Source organism: Hyaloscypha bicolor, assembly GCF_002865645.1.
Source record: "Hyaloscypha bicolor E unplaced genomic scaffold K444scaffold_87, whole genome shotgun sequence".
NCBI lineage: Eukaryota > Fungi > Ascomycota > Leotiomycetes > Helotiales > Hyaloscyphaceae > Hyaloscypha > Hyaloscypha bicolor.
Window position 1 is genome coordinate 195,139 of NW_020194589.1, and position 22,812 is coordinate 217,950.

The 22,812-nt window shown below is 40.8% G+C and overlaps 4 protein-coding genes across 4 annotated transcripts; 2 read left to right on the plus strand and 2 right to left on the minus strand.

Annotated features, from left to right (window-relative positions):
• Window positions 1-951: 951 nt before the first annotated feature.
• Window positions 952-4,215, minus strand: K444DRAFT_613465 (lysine aminopeptidase ApsA). The gene is made up of 2 exons (XM_024880355.1): window positions 1,705-4,215; window positions 952-1,644 (listed from the first exon to the last, which is right to left on the minus strand). The coding sequence occupies exons 1-2, from the start codon at window positions 3,910-3,912 to the stop codon at window positions 1,156-1,158; spliced, it is 2,697 nt and encodes an 898-aa protein (XP_024735467.1). The 5' UTR covers window positions 3,913-4,215; the 3' UTR covers window positions 952-1,155.
• A 1,608-nt stretch (window positions 4,216-5,823) lies between these two features.
• K444DRAFT_630282 (uncharacterized protein) lies at window positions 5,824-7,105 on the plus strand (the record flags this gene model as incomplete). The annotated part of the gene is made up of 3 exons (XM_024883183.1): window positions 5,824-6,370; window positions 6,440-6,535; window positions 6,594-7,105. The coding sequence occupies 3 exons, from the start codon at window positions 5,824-5,826 to the stop codon at window positions 7,103-7,105; spliced, it is 1,155 nt and encodes a 384-aa protein (XP_024735468.1).
• Window positions 7,106-8,414: 1,309 nt separating this feature from the next.
• On the minus strand, window positions 8,415-9,863 carry K444DRAFT_663899 (uncharacterized protein). Its single transcript, XM_024886899.1, has 2 exons — window positions 9,586-9,863; window positions 8,415-9,533 (listed from the first exon to the last, which is right to left on the minus strand). Exons 1-2 carry the CDS (start codon window positions 9,809-9,811, stop codon window positions 8,488-8,490), a joined length of 1,272 nt encoding a protein of 423 aa, XP_024735469.1. The 5' UTR covers window positions 9,812-9,863; the 3' UTR covers window positions 8,415-8,487.
• Window positions 9,864-16,314: 6,451 nt separating this feature from the next.
• K444DRAFT_630284 (ankyrin) lies at window positions 16,315-20,972 on the plus strand (the record flags this gene model as incomplete). The annotated part of the gene is made up of 3 exons (XM_024883184.1): window positions 16,315-19,471; window positions 19,567-20,090; window positions 20,211-20,972. 3 exons carry the CDS (start codon window positions 16,315-16,317, stop codon window positions 20,970-20,972), a joined length of 4,443 nt encoding a protein of 1,480 aa, XP_024735470.1.
• Between the last annotated feature and the right edge of the window lie 1,840 nt (window positions 20,973-22,812).

Sequence of the window (22,812 nt, forward strand, 5' to 3'; positions counted from 1 at the left end):
AAACCCTCCGACTAGGGATGCTAATAATTTCAGGACTTGAATATGTAATATCGTAATATAATCACTCCGACTTGATTATGGTGATACTTATTATCTTGCATATGAGACACCATATGACCTTAGCCAATCAGAAGCCTCCATTTGACTAGCGCGGTTTCGTGTTCCTCCCCAATAATCAAATCCATTAATTTACTGCCTTCCACGTGACGAATTACGCACGATTTATAGGCAGTTTTATACAGTGCGTCATGAAATACGTATTTGACGACATGATCATTGTATAATTACGCCGGACTTGATTATTATAATCGTAATAATTACAAATTGAACATCCCTACCTCCGACAAATCGCATCAAAATCCCCATCGCTTTTTGTGAGTTCGTGCGGGACGATCTTCGGTACGAGTAGCCCGGCCGAGATATTGAGGTTTGGGCAATGCTTCTAGACGGGGAGACGAATCGCACGTTGTTCCGAGACTTGCGTTCTGGAAGAGAGAGAAAAAGAATCGCGAGTTTTGTTGCCAATGTCTACTCCAGAAGGACGACGCTTGATGGCACGAGGCGAGATCGTCTAGTTTCTTCCACAGACTGCAAGAGGAGCCGAGGGAGTTTGTTGACACGACAGGGAGGATTGATTTCTAAGATCTTACCTTGATGATGGATGCGATAGGCTGCACACAGGCGTTGCTGACACCGACATGAACTCTCATCTTTGTAAAACAAACCAACGACGTGTTCAGAAAAGGCAGAGAGCGATTACGAATTTTTGCCATTTAAAGCAAGGAAGTTTGTGTTGCGGTGAGGCTGAACGAATTCCGATAGGCTACTCGATACGCCGTTGCAGATCTTGCGGACTTGACTTCCCTCGAGATGATAAGTTCCATGAGCTTTGTCCCAGACTTCGCAGGATTATTCAAAGAAGGAAATTTCGACGAGAACGACCAACTCCTCCTTCATTCTGTATTGATTCAGCTCAGGGCATCTCCTTTCAGGATGGACCCTGGACTCCTTTAGGGTGTCTCTCCCGAAATTTATAGGGGCTTCTCGCTAATCACGTGCTTCACACCTGGAAGATAACAAACATCACTTTCCTTCTGTATTGTGCTTGTAAGAACATGCCAAAAAATGAATCAAAGATGCCCTCTTCTTTCCTATCTAAGAGTCATCTTCGTAATACCCATTCGCCCTCAACCACTCTCTCACCTCCTTCCGGTCCCTCTCAACCCACCCAACCTTCGCCCTCACAGCATCCAAACTCTGCTCCAAAAACTTCTCGAACTTCTCCACACCATTCCCCTTCTGCCTTCTCAGAAAATCCTCAACCTTTTTCAGCTGGCCTTCCCTCGTGAAGCCCTCCACACAAAACCCCACAAACCTCCCACCCATAATACCGCCTCTCTCGCCAACAATCTCGTCCCAATTACCTGTTAGGTATTTCCAGAGGGCGTCGATGCCATTTTGATGTGCGGAAAGCGCGGAGAAGATTGCGTTCCTGTCGGTCGTGCTCTGGACTTCGGTGGAATTGGCGAAGTCGAGAGTCTTTTGCACTAGGGTAGGACAAGTTGCGTGGCCGAGAGCTTTGATAACATCTGAGCGGGTTCCTAGGCTGGAGGTCGTGCGGAAGACGTGAAGGAGCTTATTGTACTGTTCCCAAGGCGTTAGTGCAGCCAAGATAGATTCCGAGAAGGAAACGGAGGTACGTACGTTGTCGTCGTTGTCCGACAATTTGGGGTCAGAAAGCACTATTCTAAACACTGCTTGTCTGATGTTCGGGTTCACGGCCTTGGTATCGCCATCCATGAACTGGTCGAAAAGGTACGAAGCGGTGAGTTTCACAATTTCATAGCCCGCAGCATTCCCGAACAGGACAGCTTTGAAACTCTGTTCTTTGTAACTCTCGCCTGGCTTGAAGCTCCACAGGTCTTGGCCCAAGCCGCCCAAAACCTTAGACATTAGGTCTGCTTGAAATCTTTTCAATGCAGCGAGAGTGGAAGAATCTTCGAAGAGCCATGCTCCGTAGACATCTTGCAGACAGACGAGTATCTGGCGCCAAACAAAATAATTTCTTTCATTCTTAAAATGAGAGAGGAACCCGAAGAGGTGCGAGGTGTGAATTTCTGTTTGGCCGGCTGTTGCGATGGCGCGAAGGTCGGAAATGAGACCAACTCGATCAATTGAGGAGAGGAGGCCAGAGGAGTAGAGCTGTTGACCAAGATTTTTCCAGCGAGAGAGAGGATACGAGATGCGGTACAAACCTGTTTGGCCTGCGTTGAGTTTGTAGAATTTGAGATCAACCGGAAACGTGTTTTCGCGAGACGAGAGTTGGGACTTCTGGTCAATGCCTTGCTGGGTCTTGGTCTTGAGATAGACAGGATAGAGGACTCTGTCAGCTTCAGGGGGAACCTTGCCAGATTGGAGGAACCGATGTTGGGAGATCTCGATAGTTTTTGATTCTTCGTCCTCAATGATTGAGAGAACAGGGTATCCAACTTTCTGCGTCCATATTGAGATGATCTTTTGAACGTCCTGGCCACTCACAGTGCCGAGAGAGTCCCATAGATCATTCGTAGTCGCGTTCCCAAACGCGTGTCTCTTGAGATGAAGCCGCACACCTTCGATGAATACTTCTACGCCTAGAAATTCCGATAACATTCTTAAGATTGTGCATCCCTTCGCATAAGTAATCGAGTCGAAGATCTGGGAGATTTCTGAAGGTGTATTGACAGGGACCTCAATCGGATGGCTCCCGCGATTAGAATCCAAAGCCAGCGCAGCTTGGTAAGCATTCAAACCTCCGTTCGGATGTCCAGCCACAAACTCCGACCACGGCTCCCATTCCGGCCAGATGTGCGTGACTGCATTGTATGTAGCCCAGTCTGCGAAAGACTCATTCAACCAGATAGAGTCCCACCAAGACGCTGTCACGATGTTGCCAAACCATTGATGGGCTAGCTCGTGAGTAACGACATAAGCTTTCGACAGATTATCCTTTGCCGAAGCATCGGATTCGTCGGAGACCAGATATTGTTCGCCGTATATGACACAGCCCCAGTTTTCCATTGCTCCAGAATGACCAGGAACAGCCACCATGTCTAGCTTGGGAAGCGGATAAGGCGAACCAAAGGTCTCCTCATGGGATACCATTGCGCGTGCTCCAGCATCCAGGCAGAAGGCTCCCTGTTTGATGTCTCGATCTGGGGTTGCATAGATTCTGACTGGGACCCTGTAGTCATTGGATTCAATGTAGTTGAGCTCTCCCACAACGAAAGCAACCAGGTATGTAGACATCGGGGGGGTTTTGTTGAACACGATTTTCTTCTTGTCGCTACTGATCTCTTCCTCCGAGGCAATGTCCATGTTACTGAGAGCAGTAAGACCTTGGTCTACAATCAGGGTTGAGGAAAACGTCGCTTTCAAGCCGGGCTCATCTGCGCAAGGGAAGATCTGACGGATACCAGTTGGCTGACCTTGTGTGGAGCCAAACCATTTTGGCTTTCCATCACGTCCTACGTACCTACTCCTGTTGAAGCCGGACATCTTCTTGGAAGAATTCAAACGACCTTTGAATGTCTGACGGATCCGAATCTTCGAGCCCGCCGGGATTGACTCGGGGAGGGGAATCATAATTGTTTGCTGGAGTTCATGGTAGTGGACTCTTTCGATCTTGATTGATTTGCCGGAAGACTGAACAAGCACCGTGGTGAGTATCTTGATCTCGTCGGAGTTTAAAAGGATGAATTTGGTGTCTTGGAGAACATCGAAATGAATGACAACCGACCCGCCAAACGAGCCGTTCTCCAGATCAGGCTCGAGATGCAGGTCGTAATGAGTCGGCTTGACATTCTTCGGCAGTCGGTAATCTGCATTCTCTGGGCTTGATTGCCCGATGAAGGGATTGTAGTGGTCTCGCATGATGGCGTGGGCAAGGGGTGAGAACGCTAAAGCAAGATCAGAAAATTGTACTGCGTAGGGGGGACGTACTCTGCAAGCTGATACAATGCAATGAGTCGGTTAATCTACCCCGAAAGTTTATCAGAATGGGGTAAAACGGTGCCTGGAAATTGATTGCCTTGTGCGGTGTTCGGAGTTCAAGATATTTCAAACGGACCTGCTATTCGGGGCGTCCAAAACCATGACTTCATGACGATGTGCGGCGGCAACAACAACGAGGACTTAACCTTCGCGGCTCAACTCTCGAACCGACTTGGAAATCAATTCCAGACTCCAAATTCCACGATGAAGTAGAAAGATCAAAAGGCAGCAACATCTCTCGTCAGGGAAATGGAAGGGAGACCAACTGAAGCAATTGGCGGAGACACACTTCACAAGGAGTCCGCACGACAGCTGTAATCAATCAAGAGCACCAGAAGAAATTCTATGCATCAGGTCGACGAATTGGTCGATGATTGGGTACCAGTAAACGTTGAATTGGGTGGTGTTTCGATGAACAATGAGATGAAGTTGTTGATGTGCAGTCACGTCAAGCCGATGAGACTCGACGTCGGCTCCTAGCGGATGAGGCGTGGGCGGGAGCGCTAACTCTTCGGGGGTTGCATCGCAATCCGCGTTCCTGCACTGCTTTTTGCGGGCGTCTCCCCGCGAAAATCAGGGGCAGGCTATAGTCATATTACAGCACCGTGCAATATTCATTCCCTTCCTTCTTGACTTGCTTCACTCTTGAGACGCGTTCATTGTCGCACGAGCAATCAATTACATGATTTTTATGAGGAATATCACACGTGCGAAGCATACAGCATTAGATCGACAACCATCCCTGCCCCCTTCCTGCCAATACTTTGAATTGGCACTGTCTGATTCTGACATGAGTACTCCCCAAGAAAAAACACCCCTTTTCCGCAAGTCATTAAGCTGACGACAGTTAAGGCGATCTTTCCCCAGCGTGGAGAGTGTACAATAACTTTTCCGTTACGGAGGGGTGGCTAACCATTCAGTATTTAACACATGGTTTTAAAAATCGTGCATGGCTGGCTGTTCCTTTCTGTCCGATTTGAAGGGGTCAAGGAAAAGGCTTGGACGACTTACAAAAAAAGCGTGATCGAAAGGCAATCAAAAACCATGGTGCCCTCAGCAAGGGTGACTAAGCTGGGTGCTAGCGGGGTCCAAAAACGTGCCAAGATTTTGGCAGGACCGGGATTTCGCCCACAAACTTACCAATTATCTGCCTTATTGCCTCGCGGCAGCAGGATTACATCTTTTGCTCGTACCACGTGCACCCTGCCACAAGAAGCATTAGGTTTTCTGTCGCTGTCTATGTGTGATCACGTGACACCTTCCTAACTCCGGGGCACTCCCTCCAAGATATGAATGGTTTCCCTCGCCCTGGCGCATTCCTGACGTAATATTGCTTCATATGCGCTGACTCGTTGAGCCTAGCACGTTCGCTTCTTTGTTGCCTTATGCATTTTCCTACTCGGTGGGCGCGAGAGAACTGCTGAGCCTTCGCCAGCGCCCACGATAGCAAGTTGCCAAGGATTCGACATCAAGTCCCCAGAGCCTCGCCTCCGTTTATTCCGAGCCTTCATTTATTCACATACCTTTTTCATCTATTCATCGTTTTCTAATCTTAAAGCTAAATTGCATCCTCCTGTCGCCTGCTCACTCAACTGCAGCTTCCCCAAGATAGGTCTGCCCAAAGATGCTAAAAAGCAGCAGTATAACAATGCTGATTTCTTGTCCTTTTAGACTTCGAAGAAGATCCGGCCTAATTTTTTATTCCGGAACTCTAAGGTTACCACAACCTGGCCGCCAGCGAGGATCATAATCCTTTGAAAGCGACGGAAAATTCAACATCCTTGAGAACCAATGGCTCATCAAGCCCCCAATTCTGTACCGACATCCGATCGAACTGATGTCGAAAAAGCTGAAGAGGAGAGGTGTACGAAAAAATTTCTCGAGTGCCTTTCCAATTTCCGGTACGAGTGGGATGAGTTGGATGTTAGTGAATTTGCCCTGTTCTATTCCGAGAATAAGGAGGCGGGGTGTGCATTCCATGTGCTCCGGTGTATATTCAAGAAGGTCGACGCATTTATTGGCATTAAAAGCTACATTGATTGTCCATGGGTATACTTTTCCGACTTGAAATTGCTTGTTAGCTTTAGTAAAGTAATTGAGACACTTGCGAACGCAGCTCAAGGAGTTAATGAGCCACCGGTGGTCGAGAAAATGCGAATAGTCGACCGCACTCGTATAAGAAGAGCGATGCTCAAAAGGATCGCCGATCTTAAGCCTTCACGCAGAACGTTCAATGCCGAGGTTTTAGAGTACCTAACAGATCGGAATACTATCTTCGACAACTTCTGGAAGGCTGTGTATAAAGAAAGAGCGAAAAGGCAAGATCTTTCTATGACAGGTAAGGCCAAAACTGGGTCATTATGTGAATGGATACATTGTTTTAAACTATACTAACTGAATGGCACAGGTTTACGGCAGAGGAAATCGAAGAACGTAACTTCGGCCGTAAAATCTCGTGGTGAGACGAAGATGACTGAGGCCGGAGGGAAATTTCCAAATTCCAGTAAGTTGCCTTCCCAGGTCACCATATGATTTTTAAGCAGCTTATGAATTTCGAGCAGGGCAACTTGGGTATTTCAGAGAAACAGTCGGTCGGCTCTTCACAGCGGTAAATGGCCCATTCCAAAGACCCAATTGGAGAAGTGTAAGAGACTTTACTGGAAGAACCGGTACAGTCCTTACTGTCTCAGCCATCTGTCTCATGACCACCACAGGCCTTGCTTGCAGAGCACTCTTCCTCTCACTCTACGACCCAATCCAGCCCAACACCATAGACTCCGACTTTTTCACGTTACTGCAACAAAGTATACTCTTGTTCTTCTCTCAATATGTACTTGTTGTCCCCTACTTGCGCAGCCTGAGGTTAAACACTGAGCGCTTCTGGTTCCTAGCCACATTAATAGCCAGCACAATTACTGGAGTGGCATCGGTTCTCGCCTACTTCTGGACGCTTCCGGTATCGACATTCCTTGGCTTTGTAGCCAATGCAGCGCAGATCATAGCAACTCTCTTGTTAATACAGGAAGCCACTCTCCACCGTCCTGCGAACCCTGTCTCCAATGCAGAGTCGTAGCTGGGTTTATGACGACAAATTAGTAAATTAAATTACTTGGGTGGCTTGAATGAGATTAAAATGACGTTGCAAAAGTTTGAGAATAACTTTCTCGTGTCCCTGTGAGATAGTGGGATATGTAGAGTCAGTGAGTGTGGTCGAGCTTCACAGGTATATGGAAACTTATAGTTCGATGGCTACGAGATTTCTATATAAGGGGGGTGTATATTTTCAAGCCATTCACAGGAACAATAACAACACGGGATTAGAGTATTGCGTGCAGTTTCCGGAACATTAAATAAGAGAATGGCTAATAAATAGCGATCGAGAATATTAAAGTCGGTGGGCCAATGTGCTTAAATCTTATATCTGCTTTCCTGTACTTAGAAAAGCCAAACCGAGATTATATTAGTTCTAAGTATATTACCTTATAGTACTACGGGTATTATCATATAATATTATATAAAATAGTAATAAAGTATATTATATACTTTAGTATTTTAAAGTTTATATTTACGAGAATATTATATTATTATAAGAATAAATATTTCTAAATATAATTTATTTATTAATTAGAGAAAAAATTAAAATAATAAAATAAACGGAAATTATATAAGAAGATATTATAGTAATTTGTATTATAATACTAAAACTTAGTATATTTTAAGGTTTTATTTTATATTTTATTTATATTTTAAATTAAAGTAGTTTTAATTATAATATTATAATAAGTTCTTTATTATATATGTGGCGGCGCTAGCTAGGGGCCATATGGGGGTGGCTGTCACATGACTGGTTTCACCTAGCTAGCCGGCGTTTCAGTGGTTTTAGCTAGTACTTCCCTTCTTTTATCCCCTTTCCTTCTCTCTCTCTCTCCTTCTTCTCTTTAGCTTAGTATTCTCAATACATGGGATTTTCCTGGATCTTTGAGCCCTTGTACCATTGCCTCGATCCCGCCGTCACAATATATATTAATATATTTAATATATTTACTAAAATAAGATACTAGTATATTATAAGTTATAAAAGCCTAGTAATTATAAAGGAATATTAAATATTCTTAGTCTTAAAAGATATAATTAATAATAAAATAAAATATTTATTTAGGAGAAAGCTAAAAAGAAATATTTTATTATTATTATTATTATTATTTAGAAAAGTTCTTTTAATTTATTTAATATAAAAACTAATTATTAAATATATTAGTATTTGTAATAAAGTTATTAAACTTAAATAAGAAATATAATTCCTCTAAAAAATAGCTATTGAGAATTTATTAAATAAAACTGTAAAAGTTTTGTATTTTTAAGTTATAAATATAATTAATAAGCTCTATATTAAGTAAAATTACTTGAGCCTACTATCTTAACAAGCAGCAGCCTCCTCTATGCAACTAAAACCAATTATCCACCACGTGCGTCTGACGGCCCACTCACATGTCTCCTAAATCGTGAAGCTGGAGTCGAAAATTCTAACATCGGCTCGCTGCGAACCCTCTTCCCAGCCTGGGCTGAAGCAGGCCTATTTCCAAGGCGTGCAGGGCTCAGGAGCAGCGAAGGGCTGGTCGCTTCTGGTATCGGTCTTACCTCTCTCTCGTACAGAAGAGGCGTTCTTGGACGAGGTTCAGGCTCGTCTTCCCATATGCTTGCCCACGGACCCTGGAGCAGAGGCGCAGAGTGAAGGTATAATCCCGGCCGTTCCTCTACGATTGTGTTATTTGCAACAGCCCATAATCTCTGCACGGCTGCTTCCCCATCTTGCAAGACGTCGCTTGGATCTTCATTGCATGTGAAGCTCGGCACCACAGGTGGCGTTGGTTCGAGAGGAGTTATGTCGTAATATGAGCGAACGGGTTTTGGAGGGAACATCCAGTTTAATGCCGATCTAGAAGAGCTGCTAGTTCTAACCAGGGAAGTACTGGAGTCCACCGTATCTTCAAATTTGGGCATTTTCCAGCCGGAAGCTGGCGAGTATATATTACTTCTTTGAGGACTCGGGGCAAAAAGAACTCCCAACGATGTTTGGCTTGAAATAGCACTTCCGCTCCCTTGGACAGGATTACCAACCGAAGTCTGATCGGTCTGAGGGTTCAACGTCGTTTGACTCGAAGATGCACTTCCTGCGGGAGGGCGTCCAAGCGACGCTTGGCTGGAGTTTAGATTTGCTCCAGGTGGTTGAGGAGGTCGCACAGGCCGAAGTGGCATAGGAGGCAAAATATCTCCAGGATCCGTCGCTCGGAAGGGGCCGGCAGTCCCGGTCAAGATGAGATTCGACAGCTCGTCCATCGTCAGGATCGTATCCTTCCTCGCCGCCTCTGAAGCTTCTCGAAGAGCAATGGGATTGATTTTGGCGTTATTTCCTCCCTTCTCGGCCACGGAACTTGTCAATACGTCGACAACAGCGTCGCGGAATCTCTTTCGAATGTTTCTTATGCTATCTAGGGATTTTTCTGGTCAAGGCATCAGTGCATCTCCAGCTGCTCGTGGTCGGCGAGCTCTTACTATCACCGGAGTGGAATCTTGCCCCATGTTGAAGAGACAAGTGGTTGAATGTCCCTTCTATCGTCGTTTGTCCTTCGTGTAGTGACGTTTCGCATTCTTCTTGTCCCACAGCCTTCTTTCCGGCTCTTCCTTTGCGCCACCTTTTGAACAACTCGTACGCCTCTGCAAACTCCTGGATGATGGAAACAATGCCTGTACGAACATCCGCGATTGGTGAGGAGTCCATGGGAGTGTGTCCAGCACGACGGTCTTTTTTGAAGTGGTAAAGTCAAGATCTGCTGCCTGCCTCCGAACACGGCTGAGGCGTTCAAGACATTTCCTGTCCCGTTCGCGCCGGGAAAATGTAAAACAACGCCCCGGGGTGTCGACCAGGGGCCAAGGTATTAACGACTTGTAATTAGCTACTTAAGCTCTGTAAAGACATCAAGTTAAAATTTTAATATAAGTATAAGCTAGTTTATTATAAGGCTTATAATACAGTCACGTTTTTCTTATCTTATAATAGAAAGATATCTTAAAATATAATTTTCTTTAAAGGAATTAATATACTAATTAATTAAGTTACAGTTTCTAGATCCTATAAAGTCCTATAAATCTAGAGCTTATAGGGTTTTTATATCTAGTTTAAGGACTTATTTGCTAAATTTCAAGGCTTTCTTTAGCTTACTTTTAAGCTATAAAATATTTACGCTTTAATTTCTTTAATTTAAAAAGATATTATTAATTGTTATTTTATAAAATGTTAATATTTGAATAGCTCTTAATTGGCCCTATAAAATTTCAAAAGGGTATTAAAATCTATTAACTTTTTATGAAGTAAATTAAATTTGAAGACAAAGCTAGATTTTAGTATTCCTGTCCGAGCGCTTCTACTTTGGGTTGGTGGCTAGTCCGGCTCCCAATCGATACCCCCAATCGACGCCGCGGGGCTGTCGTCTTACTTTTTTACTTCGCGCCGATACGGGCTGATTTAGCGACGATGCTGCAACTATAATTTTTTTCGCAAAATCAAAATTACGATAAATCGCGATTTATTTAATAGCCACATTTTATATGGAAAACACACCTAATTATGGCCAAATACGCAACTCCCATACATTATAGTCAAATGTATCCAGTAGTATTACTCTGTTCTCGCTTTTTTGAACTGCCCCCGATTATCCCTATGCCTATTCCCCGGCCTATAATCACCATCCCCTGGTAATTCCTTCTCTTCATTATCAAGATCTGAATTATCGTCGTTATCGCTTAATATAATCACCTCCCGCTTCCTCTTTAATATAGACTTCAGAGGACGTTAAGTGGGTGGAGCGGGAGCGGGAGCAAACGCTAGTAAAAACGTCAGATCTACTAGTATATTTAAATCTATTAACTTACTAGGTATAGAAGCAGGAGCAGGAGCAGGAGCAGGAGTAGGATCAGGAGTAGGAGCAGGAGCAGGAGAAACCGTAATTCTAGCTTCTAGCATAGGCATATCGTCGTCTGAATTAAAATCGTCAGAATTCAGGTCATTACCTGACCAATTCTTTAAAGGAGTAACCTTCTCCCATATAGCTTCGATCTATTAATTAGGAGTCGAAGCAGGTAAAGAAGATGCCGTAGATATAACTATAGATATAGATACTACGTTAGGGGTAGTATTAGGAGAGTCTCCTAATAGGGGACTAAAATCTAGGAGATAAGGCATCTCTCTATCCCTTCTTTTATACTCATCCTAAATCTCGTCGTCTCTTGCCTGAATTTTATTAATATCTTAATTAAATACAAGATAAATATACTTTGGCGTTCTCTTATTTAATTGGCTAAAGTGGGATAATAAGCTATTAATAGTATTTTCAGCTCCATATATCAGATTAGTCACATGGTTAATCCTCTTGTTTTTGTCCTTTGGCCATACCTAATTATATTAGTACTAATTATATTAGGATACTAATAAATAATAGCTTACTTTAGTAGTAAAAGACACCCTATTTGCGCGTTCCAAGATCGTAATCCATTAATTAAGCTCCTAGTCTTCAAGTAACGGAATTAATAATAAAAAAGCCTTAGCTAAATATATAGCAAACTCCTTATATAATAGTTCTTGACTATAATAAAGTACCATATTAGCAAAGAGGTATGTATTTCTATAAATAAGCTTTATATACGTATTAAACTATTCTACTATCTATAGCTTAATTTAAATATTTTGAGCCTCCTAATACTCTTCTAAGCTAAGGAACTTCTTTGTGGTTAAAACAGGTATACTTCTCCTAGTAAAGCTACTCTCTAGTTCTTCTATTTCATATATACGTAGTATAATAGAAATAAGGACCTTATATCGTTTTTCGATAATAGGAGCAGGAGAGATTAGTGATTTACCCTTACTAAAAGCCCTTATACGTGTCCCCTGGCCGAGAATAAGGGAACCAAGGGCTTTACCCCTTTTAAGGGCTAAACCTAATAAAATTAGTATTAATATAGGAGTTAAATAGATAGATACGCACTTTCGCCCTAAGCTTCCTAATGGAAATTACTATATAATCGCTCTAAATACTCGAGCTTAGCCTACTATCTCCTCTTACGTGCTTCTGATTCAAGGACCTCCTTTAAGAGATTCATATCCGGGGGATAGTAAAAAGGATAGGAATTAGCTGAGATATTAACCCCTTGGTCTCTTAATAGCTAGGCGGTAGTATTCTGAAGTTGAGTTTGACTAGAAAATAGTATACTATCTAATATAATAGTCGGTATAGCTAAAGTAGAAGTAATAGGAGCAGGAGGAGAAGCAGCTAGGTTAATTGCACTACATAGTAGATACTTTACTATAGAGGGGGGATATAGTACCTCCCGTATAAAACAAGAGTTCTATAGATTGAGATTATCTATTAAAAACGTTTAGGGATAATATAATAAGGATCTGATTTATAATTAAATATCAGAAGGAAAATATAGCTAATAAATCTATAGTTTAGTAAATAATAGTATAAAGTCAAGTAGCAGGATAGAACTATAATATATTAATATTATTTTAATCCTTTAGCCCATATCCCTATAACTTTTTCTCTAGGGAATTTATATATTAGAGACTTATTTTGGAGGTTATTAATAGTAGCGTATTACTAATATATAAAAAGGAGTAAATAGAAGGACTATAAGAGATGCCCCTTAGTACAAGTTAAATTCGGACATATTTTATTTATCCCTAGTATTATTCCTATATAAACTATAGTTTCCTATACTAGGGGCTATAGAATATTAAGTAAGGAGCTATAGAAATTAAGGGGGGGAAACTAAATTCCATATAAAAAGAGACATTTTTACCAAATATGTCTTATAATTACTTTAAAAGTTCTCAAGAACTATTAATTTAATAGAGCTAGTATTAACGGAGAATTTGATCTATACTATAGACTCCTTACTACTAAAATAACAAGTCAATAAAATAATTATAGGGGATATAGAAAATAAAGGAGCAAGGGTCGATTTTCTAACGAGGTAAATCATATAATCTTTTAATATTAAACCACCTATAACTATGTGAATTTAACTAATTAAGCAGATTACTATTAGCTTCTATAATTAATTACTTTACCAAAAATTAATATTTTTAGCTAGTTCTTTCTTTAGGATATATATTAATATGTCCCTATTTAGCCTCTCTAAGGCCGGGTAAACCGACTAATATTTATAGGAGGAATTTCTAGATTATCCTCCTTCTCCGCTTTAGGCTCAGATACGTATCCATTATTCATAAACTGTCTATACTCTTAACTATTTATAACCCAATTGCCATTTGCCCTATTAAAAGTAATACTATCTATAGTAAACATTATCTTTAATCTCCGCTTTGTTATTAGAGCTAATATAGGTGAGATCTTTATCTCTATAGCTAGTATCTCTTTCTTTATTAATAAACTGAATACTATCTTGATTATTATAATCCTTTAGCCTTGCCTCTTCTAGTCCCATAGCTACCTCTGGTAATAGATTCCAATTATATATATCCTTAGGTAATAATAAAAGCCCTAGCTTTGGATAAGTATTCTTCGTATTAATTAGGTAGTCGCTAATTGACTCCCTTAGATATATATATATATTCAGGTAGTTCAGATCCCCATTCGAGTTACGTATAGACTCTGTAATTAGGAGTATAAAGCCGGCATTCTTAAGCTCTTGCTTATACTACTCAAGTATAACCTCCGGTAAATATACGTCTTTATTATAGCTAGTATATTCTTTACGTAGCTTGTTTAGTTTATCGATATTAATAGGAATCCCGTAGTCCCTAACCCCTATTTGCTCTGAAAACATGTAGTTCTGGAATAGTTAACCAGGGATAATATATGGATAATTAGGCTGTTTCCTAATTAAATGAATATTCCAAACCCGGATAAACTTCTTAGTTTATTCCCGTATAATAGGTAAATAGACGAAAAGCATAGTAATATAGTCAGGGAGAAGTTTGCGGGAGTAAAGCCTTTGAGAGCGTAGTTACTTGAAAAATATCTTCTATTTATTTAGTATACCCTATATAATATTAGCTAATTAAATAAGTCTATATGGGATTAGTATAGATAAATTACCTTTGCAACTTGCCCCTACCATACCTCAATTCGTTAATTAGCTATACTAGTCCCAAACCAATAGAGATCTGAGAACTAATATGGATTAATACTCCTTGTTTAGTATATTGCTTTATGGAGGATATAATAGGCATTAGTAACTATAGATGTTTCGCATCCTCTATCCGATCGAATATAGAGCGAAATAACCTCTATTTCGTCTACTAAGTCAAGGTATTATACTAGGATAGTAACCTGGAAAGTAGTATAAGTAAGTGTATATTAGTATAATATTAATTAGCCTAAAGAAGAATGTGGTGTGGAGATTTAGGGGATTTATTGCCTAAATTAAGGGTTTTTCAAATAACTAGTTCTCTATAATACTACAGAATTATATAGCCGAAATTACGACTAAGTGAATTTTGGCATTTTTAAGGGGATGTATTTATACCAAATTAGGAAATACTACTATTTATAGTATAGCTATTTAAGATTCCAATATAAATCCAAGGTACGAATCGTGAGTAGGCATTAATACTAGCATATATCTCAATCCCACAAAATCGTAGCTAAGTAAACGGATTAGTAGTTATTGAGATAATGATTTTTGAAGTTAAGTATATACTATACTTACCTTATAATAGCTATTAATAGACTAAATAAAGTTCGGCCCATAAATATTATATTTCCCCCTAGCTGCCTTTATCTTTTCCGAGTAATGTTATATACTTTCTGGATTAATTTCCTGTATTACAGAAGCTATTCTATTCCTAGAAAACTTCTGGCCATTCCCTAGGGAGTTGAGATAAGTATATAGAAGCCGGCAGCCATAACTTCTAGTATTGCCTTATAGGCCTTTATCTACTGTGTATTACTTGAGGATATGGCGAAGTTGCTCCTTTTCTAGCTTAACTTGCGAATTAAGCATTCGACGTCGAAGGCCCATAGCCCGGCGAGCTTATTGTAATAGTCGTAGATTAGGAATATTATATCCTAAGCTCCGGAGGTTAGTAAGTATATTAGTATTAGTCATATGGATATTATAAAAGAACCAAGCGATAAGACCCTTTACCTGCGGCGAAGGATCAAATATCGAACGTTTAGAGGGCGTTTTCTATTCGGAAAGCCTACTGCGTAGCATTCTCAGGGAAATATTAATGTTAAAGTCATGCTTTAACCTCTCTATAATAGTCTCATATAATAGCTACTGCTCAATTAAACAAAGAATATGGGCTTGATAGCACATAATATTAATCTTGAAACGACCCATTATAAAGAGTTTAATAATAATAGATTAATAGTATTAGAAATAATAATATAGGAACAAAAGTATAAACGAAGTGTGCCAGATGGCTAGTAGGCCAGGGGGCATATCACGTGCATTTTATTGATTTTTCCTACCCTATTGCATTCCTACCATGGAATGCAATAAAACACCATATAGATCGACTGTTTTAATTGTATTCTACCATAGAAATTAGCTAGACTATTAATAATAGCACATTTTTAAAATATCATAATTTTGATTTTGCGAAAAAAAATTATAGTTGCAGCATCGTCCTTAAAGGAGCCCGTAGCCGATGCATTATCACAATGCATACAGAGCGCCAAAATAGTTGAGCTGCAAAGCTAGTATGTTTCACGAACCCATTTTCTAAATACGTCAGCGCCACATTCCAATCACAAACAACACACTGCAGGCTCTCCCAAATCCGTTTCACCGTGCATAGGCACTCGCCTGTTTTCACTCCTCCTGGAGGAGGCGCAATTCACACTGGTGCGGCGAGTCCGTATCGTGCATCACGAGTTGGTCATTTGCACTTGCTTCTTATAGATAGATAGTTTGCAAGGCGCAATCTGTATCGGGAGCTTGTTTGTTCGCTTTCTTTTTCTCTTTTACGACATTGGAACACTCGCCATTAGCAGCATCCCGCCCTCAGCCTGATCTAGACACAGCAGCACGTGCAAGTCACACCGGAAGTCGTGACTTGAAGGGCATCGCGCGAGGTAGAAATCAAATTTTCTTATATCCATTCTAATCAGCTCCCCAAAGTGTACAGTACATGTCTAATTAAGGTTATCGTATTGCCACTAAACTTGTCAGCTCCGAAGAGTAGTCCCTCTAGTTCGTCGAGAGCCATCGGATGCCGACGAGGCTGTGGTCGAAGTCAGCTTAATCTCAAACATGGATGAAGGGCTTGGTCCGCTCACTGACAATGCCAATACCATTCATCTACCAAGCTTTAAGCAAAGGTCGCAAATACGGGAGGAAGAAATCTACAATCCGGTGGGTCACGACACCGACGTAGACATACAATACACCAGGCAATGGTCGCCGAGACCACACGAGGATTACAATCCACCAACCCCCCACATTAGCCAAGCATATACAGCAAGCTCGTACGAAGAAGACAGCCCGCCAGTCCGCGATATCGATCGAGCATATACACCAAACCCCATGCCACGGTTTCAGGGACGGGGTGGAGAGCCGGGTTCAATGCTTCGCAATGTCAACATCAATCCTACACACACACCAAGCATCAGGCAACGATCATCGAGACCAGACAATGAATACGCTCCACCAGTTCAAGATACCACTCTTGAATATGCACCCAATGCTCGGCGATGGTCCCACAGACGGGGCGAGGAGCAGGGTCCCATACCTCGCGATGTCGATGCCAACCCTATGAATACACCAAATATAAGGCAATGGCCACGCAGATCGAACGAAGAATACACTTCTCCAGCTCACAATACCAACACTACCTACGAACCAAGCATCATGCGGGAGCCGCGGTCTTTCGCACCGAACAAGAGAGACAGCTTTCGAAACTCCGAAGACAATAAAACGGCCCAAGAGATTCTCAACCGGAACAAAGAGGGGAAAATCGAGAAAAGGTCTTCTCTCTCGCGAATGATGATGACAAAAGCCAAACGGACGAAGTTTAATCAAAGAGAGATATATCGTGCTCTCTTGGCGGTGGTCAATGGGCAAGAGAGAGGCGGGCCAGGAGTCGTTCAAGCGCTGATGGAACAATTTCAAGCAGAACATGGAAATATCAATTTTGTTCCTCAGCAGAAGAAGTCTCTTGGAAGTCTATTCAAGAAGGGCCATGAGGAACGGAGTGGGCTAATTGAGATGGCCGCAAGAGGTGGCAATGTCGAAGTTGTTCAACTTCTATCCAAGAATTCGGACCAGACGGGTTTGAACAACGCATTGGAGATTGCGTTCCGCAACCGGAATGCTATAACCGATCGGAATACTACCCGCGAAGACCAAATGATCCGCATATTGGTCTCAAGAGGCGCGGATGGCAGTCATACTATCGGTGCTGCTGCGGCTGCCGGAGACGAGACATTGTTACACATGTTGCTTGACGGTCATCCTCCAGTCCTTGCGTTGTCAGAAGCTCTGCCCGAAGCCGTCGCCTTCCGGGACACGGAAATCTGCCGACGACTCACTAGAATGCTTCTTGGGAAAGGTGCTGATGTCAACCACAGCGGAGGCGAAGCGATATTCCGAGCTACCAGGCTGTTTGACATGCATGTCTTGGATATGCTGCTTGAACGCCGTCCGCATGTCCCGTCTCTCAGTCGGGCCTTCGCCTCAGCTCTGACTCAGCCTGACTCAAGCCGCCGATTCGAAGCTTGCCAAAAGTTGATCCGTGCTGGCGCAACAGGCGACGAGGTTAGCAGAGGCCTTGCAATTGCTCTTACGACTGAGAATCAGAACATTGATTTCCTCAAGCTGATCCTCGAGAGTGCATCAGTTGACTTCGAGGAAGGCCATGCATTGTGTCTCGCTGTTGCCAACAACTACCAAGCGCATTTGAAGTTGATGCTAGAGAAGCGTCCAAACGAGCGTACCTTTGACCATGCATTTGAAGCCGCACTGAGATTACGAAATCATCGTGATCAACTTAAATACTGCAATATTCTTGTTGGGGCAGGTCCTCCACGGGATTCCTGTTCTAAGGCCCTGTTTATTGCTGTCACGATCCAGAAGGATGAACTGTGCAGAATATTCCTGGAAAAGGGAGCTTCTGTTGACTTCAGCGGGGGAGCATCCATAACGACAGCAGCTCGGTCCGAGAATGTTGGAATACTGGAGCTATTGGTTGGAGGAGAGTTTCAACAACCTAATAATGCCAGCCTGGTTCCGGCTTTTGAAGTTGCTCTCTCGCTGCCATCACCTCCGGCGAAGAAAAAGAAGCTGATTCAACTCATACTTGATGCCGGCTTGCAAGGGCCAGCACTCGATGTGGCACTAGTAAATGCATCGAAGAAAGGGCAAGAAGGCTTGCCCATGGCCAACCTCTTCCTGGAGTACGGTGCCTCGGTCAATGCACATGGGGGCGAAGCTCTGGATATCTGTACACGTTCCGGGAATCTTGAGTTCCTTCAAGTGTTACTGCATGGCCAACATCGACCTTCATCGGAGATCTTATCGAGAATATTTAAATCTGCTCTGGAGTTGGATCCTAAAGTTCGACATCTTGCGATTGAATCGATCTTCCGGGCGAATATGTCGGTCGATCTTCAAGTGGCTGCAGCGCTGGATCGTCTTGTGCAGGATCGACGCCCAGATATGCAGACCATTGGGGTCCTTCTATCATTCCATGCTCCAGTAAATTACGAAAACTATCGCCCTCTCGTGACGGCGGGCAAAGCCTTCAACCAAACATTGCTAACTCTCTTGCTTGAGCATTCGAGAGATGCCACAGCACCATCTGTCGTTTTCGATGCCCTGATGAAAGCGGAAGCCTTCTGGGGGAAACGAGATGCATTCACCATCCTCACCCTCCTACTCGAGAATGGCGCAGAAGGCATCGCAGTTGATGATGCTTTGATCAAAGCTGTTATGGACGCCCAGCCGGGTGCAAGACATTTTGAAGTTACGTTACTTCAACACGGCGCGAATATCGATCACAAGGATGGAGAAGCTCTGCAAATCGCCACAGAACGAGGGGAAGCCGCCTTAGTGAGGAGAATGCTCCAAATGAAACCCACTTCCGAATCAGTATCAATGGCTTTCCCTTATGCATATGTTTCCAAGCTCCCGGAGGCAAACGCCCTGGCCGTCATAGACTCGTTTGTGGAGTTGTCTGCTGAGGAGCTGTATCCAGATTTCATGCATCCAGAAATACCTGAACCACCGGTTTTTCTCTGCGTCAAGCATTATCCAAATAATTTGAAGATTCTTGAGTTGACTTTGAATGCTGGGTTTCATATTGATCAGGCCATGTCTTCTGAGAGTGGCAAATACACGGCTCTGTATTGGTCGCTGGTTCAAGGAAAGAAAATTGAAGATCGTGTTCTGGAGTTTCTTATCAGTCGAGGTGGTGAGTTTGATATCCCCTCCAATTGTCCACTGGGAGATAAGACGGTGGATGCTTCAGTGTCCTACAGTTCTCCATGCTGACTGAAAATGACCCAGCTGATTTGAAAAACCACCCCGAATCGCTGCTCCACCTCGCCATTGAAACTGGTCGTCATCGGATCGTTCAATGCCTTGCTAAAGAAGGTACAGACATTGATCTACCCAACGAAAACGATATAACGCCACTGAGTCTCGCAACTCAAAAGAATGACATCACAAGCATGCAAGCATTGCTTGATGCCTCTGCCAGCGCCAATGATGGAAGCTTGCACGATGCTGCTCGCATGGTCAACGCCGATGCCATCCAACTCCTTCTTAAAAATGGACATGACCCGAACTTCCCGTGCGTTCGCTTTGACGGTCGACCCCCTCTATTCGAGCTCTGCCTTCAAGCCCCAGAGTATCTTAAGCAAACACAAGCAACGACACAGCAGAAGGAGAAACTGGCGAAGAGAGCGATTGAGGCTTTGATTTCGGGCGGAGCGTTTGTGAAGGATCGTCTTCCGCAAGCTGGACATCGCTCTCTATTGTTTCATGCTCTTGATAGTTCGAATCCTCATCTGACGACTAAAGCATTCCTGGTAGGTGTTGAGGAGAACCTTTCCACCTGCTTTGAACTCTGTGTTGTGATTCTTGAGATAGAGTCCTAAATTTCCTGAAACATCCTGATGGAGTAATTCGCTAACTTCACCGTCATTTAGGAATGCGGCCAGTTCAGAACTATCAACAAGGACTTCAATCTCTTCACCGATGGCGAATACACATTCTCGCCAACCAAGTATGTCGAAAAAGGGAAATGCAGAGGCGACAACTCGCAAACACAAAGCCTTATCAAACTTCTGAAAGACTTCAAAGCCATAGACAGATATTGGAAGAACGAGGGACCTCAACCGCCTGACTACGAGGACGCGCCGCCCCACATCGTGAAGGCAGAAGAAGAACGAAAAGAAGCCGAGAGACGCAAGAAACAAGAAGAAGAAGAACTACGCCGTCGAATCGAAAAGGAACAGCGCGAACTGGCCGAAGCGCGCAGAAAACTCGCCATGGAGGAAGAAGCTGCACAAGCTAAAGCAAAGCGAGAAGAGAGGGCGTTCCGACAACGACAAGCGCAGGAGGCGAGGATCCACGATATGAATATCGCGAAGGAGAATGATAGGTTAAAGTTGAAAGAGGCGAAGGATGCACACGCTTTGAAGCAGGCTGCGAGTATGAGCCAATTAAGGAATGATGAGAATGAGGCGGAACATAGGAGGAGGTTAAAGCTGATTGGTGAGAGGAAGAGTTTAGCGCAGAGTCAGGAGGCGCTGCATTGGGCTTATACTAAGGGGGTGGAGCAGGGTGGAGCAGGTCCTGTTGGCCCAGGTGGCAGGAAAGCGTTAGGAATGAGTGGGTATAAATCGAATTTGGATTTGGGGAGAAGATTGCAGATTGAGGGAAGTAGGATTGAGGAGATTGATGAGTGATGTGTATTTGATTTCTTTTGGATGTTTACATTCCAGAGCTTATACCCTTATGACGCATTTGCGAATTTCTTTAATAAGAAAGACTAGAAATTTTCACGCGCTTAAATAATGTATAAATAATCGTAGTAGATATGAAACTATTATAAAAAAAATTATTCATTAATCGAGTTTTAAAATAGAGCTATACACAGGTGCAGGCCCTAATGTTTGTTACCCGCCTTTGCAGGGGTTGCGCTGAAATGCCCTGTAGCCATGCGCTGTAGCCGACGTTTGCTTAGCAGAACTCAAGGTAGTGTAACAAACATTAGGGCCTGCACCTGTATAAAGGCAAATTATTATATATAAAATAAAGTATATATTATTAAGGGAATAAGGCAAATAAAACTAATATAGCTTAAGAGACTCGAAACTTATATTAAATAATTCTTAAAGAAAAAAAGTTAAAAAATTAATATATATAATTTATATATATTTTATATAAATTATAATTATATTTTATTTTATTATAGTTACAAACTTATAAAAATAGTATAAAGGCTTTGCCTTAAGAAATTAAAAATAGTATTTTTAAAAAAGAAATCTTATTTAAGCTTTTTAAAAGCGTTTTTTATATTTCTTTAAATATAATTATATAAAATTACAAGTATTTATATTATATAATTAAGTAATAAATAAATTATAATTAGATATTAAAAAAGAAAATAAGAATATAATTAAGTAATTTAAATAATATAAGAAAGAAATTATAATAAAACAAAATCTTATATAAAGAATATTAGAAAGTAAAATATAATTAAATAATAAAAATGAATATAATAATATATAATAATAGCCTTAGAATTTACTATTTAATTAAAACTTTAAAATTATTAAACTAATATAATTTTTATAAAATATTACTTATTATATTATATTTATTTTATTAGTAATTTTAACTTTTTATTAATATTTTTAAAATATAATAAATTATATTAATATATTTTAAATAAATAATACTTTCAAATTTACTTTTAATAAAAGAAATAAATCCTTAATCAAAAACTTTATTTTTATATGTTTCGTTTTAATAATAATTAAATTTATAAGAATTATATTTTTTTTTAAAAATAATATATAAATAATATTTCTTTTTATAAAAATTAAAACTTTTATAGAATTTTCTTTAAATTTATTTTTATAAAAGTTTCTATTTATAAATATATATTTAATATTAATATTTCTATTTATTAAAATTTATTAAATTAAAAATAAGTAATTAAATAATAAAAATACTTATTTAAATTCAAGACTATATTATTAATAACTAAAAAGCTAAAATAAAATAATTATTTCTTAATATTGATTTATTAGTAATATATAATATTATTATATAAATATAAAATATTATTTATATAAGATTAGTAAAGTTATTATTTTTTAGAAATAAGAATTATAGTATTATAATATTAATATATAATTCCTAAATCTATTAAGCCTAATAGAAACTAGCTACTAGTCAAGTTATCTATATAATATAAGATTATATAATTATTATTTATATTTTATTATTTCTAGTAATTTTTAAATTAGATAATTATATTATATAATTATTAATAACTATAGCTATACTAATACTAGAACCTTTCTAAAAAAACGCGAAAAATAATATTTTCTTCTAATTATATATTAATTTCCTATTTTGGCCTAATATTAGATTTTCTCTAATACTTTATATATTTATATTACTTTTAAGGTTTTTAGTTATATACTAAAAGCTATAGCTTTTTATATATAACTTCTTTTCCTATAATATCCTCTTATTTTCTATATCTATTTCTTATTATATTTATATTTAATTTAT

Bases quoted from the DNA above. Each gene is read 5' to 3' on its own strand.
- K444DRAFT_613465 (XM_024880355.1), bottom strand. From the start codon at position 3,912: ATGCGAGACCACTACAATCCCTTCATCGGGCAATCAAGCCCAGAGAAT. The intron at 1,645-1,704 runs GTACGTACCTCC...CCTTGGGAACAG, and splicing joins TGTCGGACAACGACGACAAC to TACAATAAGCTCCTTCACGT.
- K444DRAFT_663899 (XM_024886899.1), bottom strand. From the start codon at position 9,811: ATGGACTCCTCACCAATCGCGGATGTTCGTACAGGCATTGTTTCCATC. The intron at 9,534-9,585 runs GTAAGAGCTCGC...TGCCTTGACCAG, and splicing joins AAGATTCCACTCCGGTGATA to AAAAATCCCTAGATAGCATA.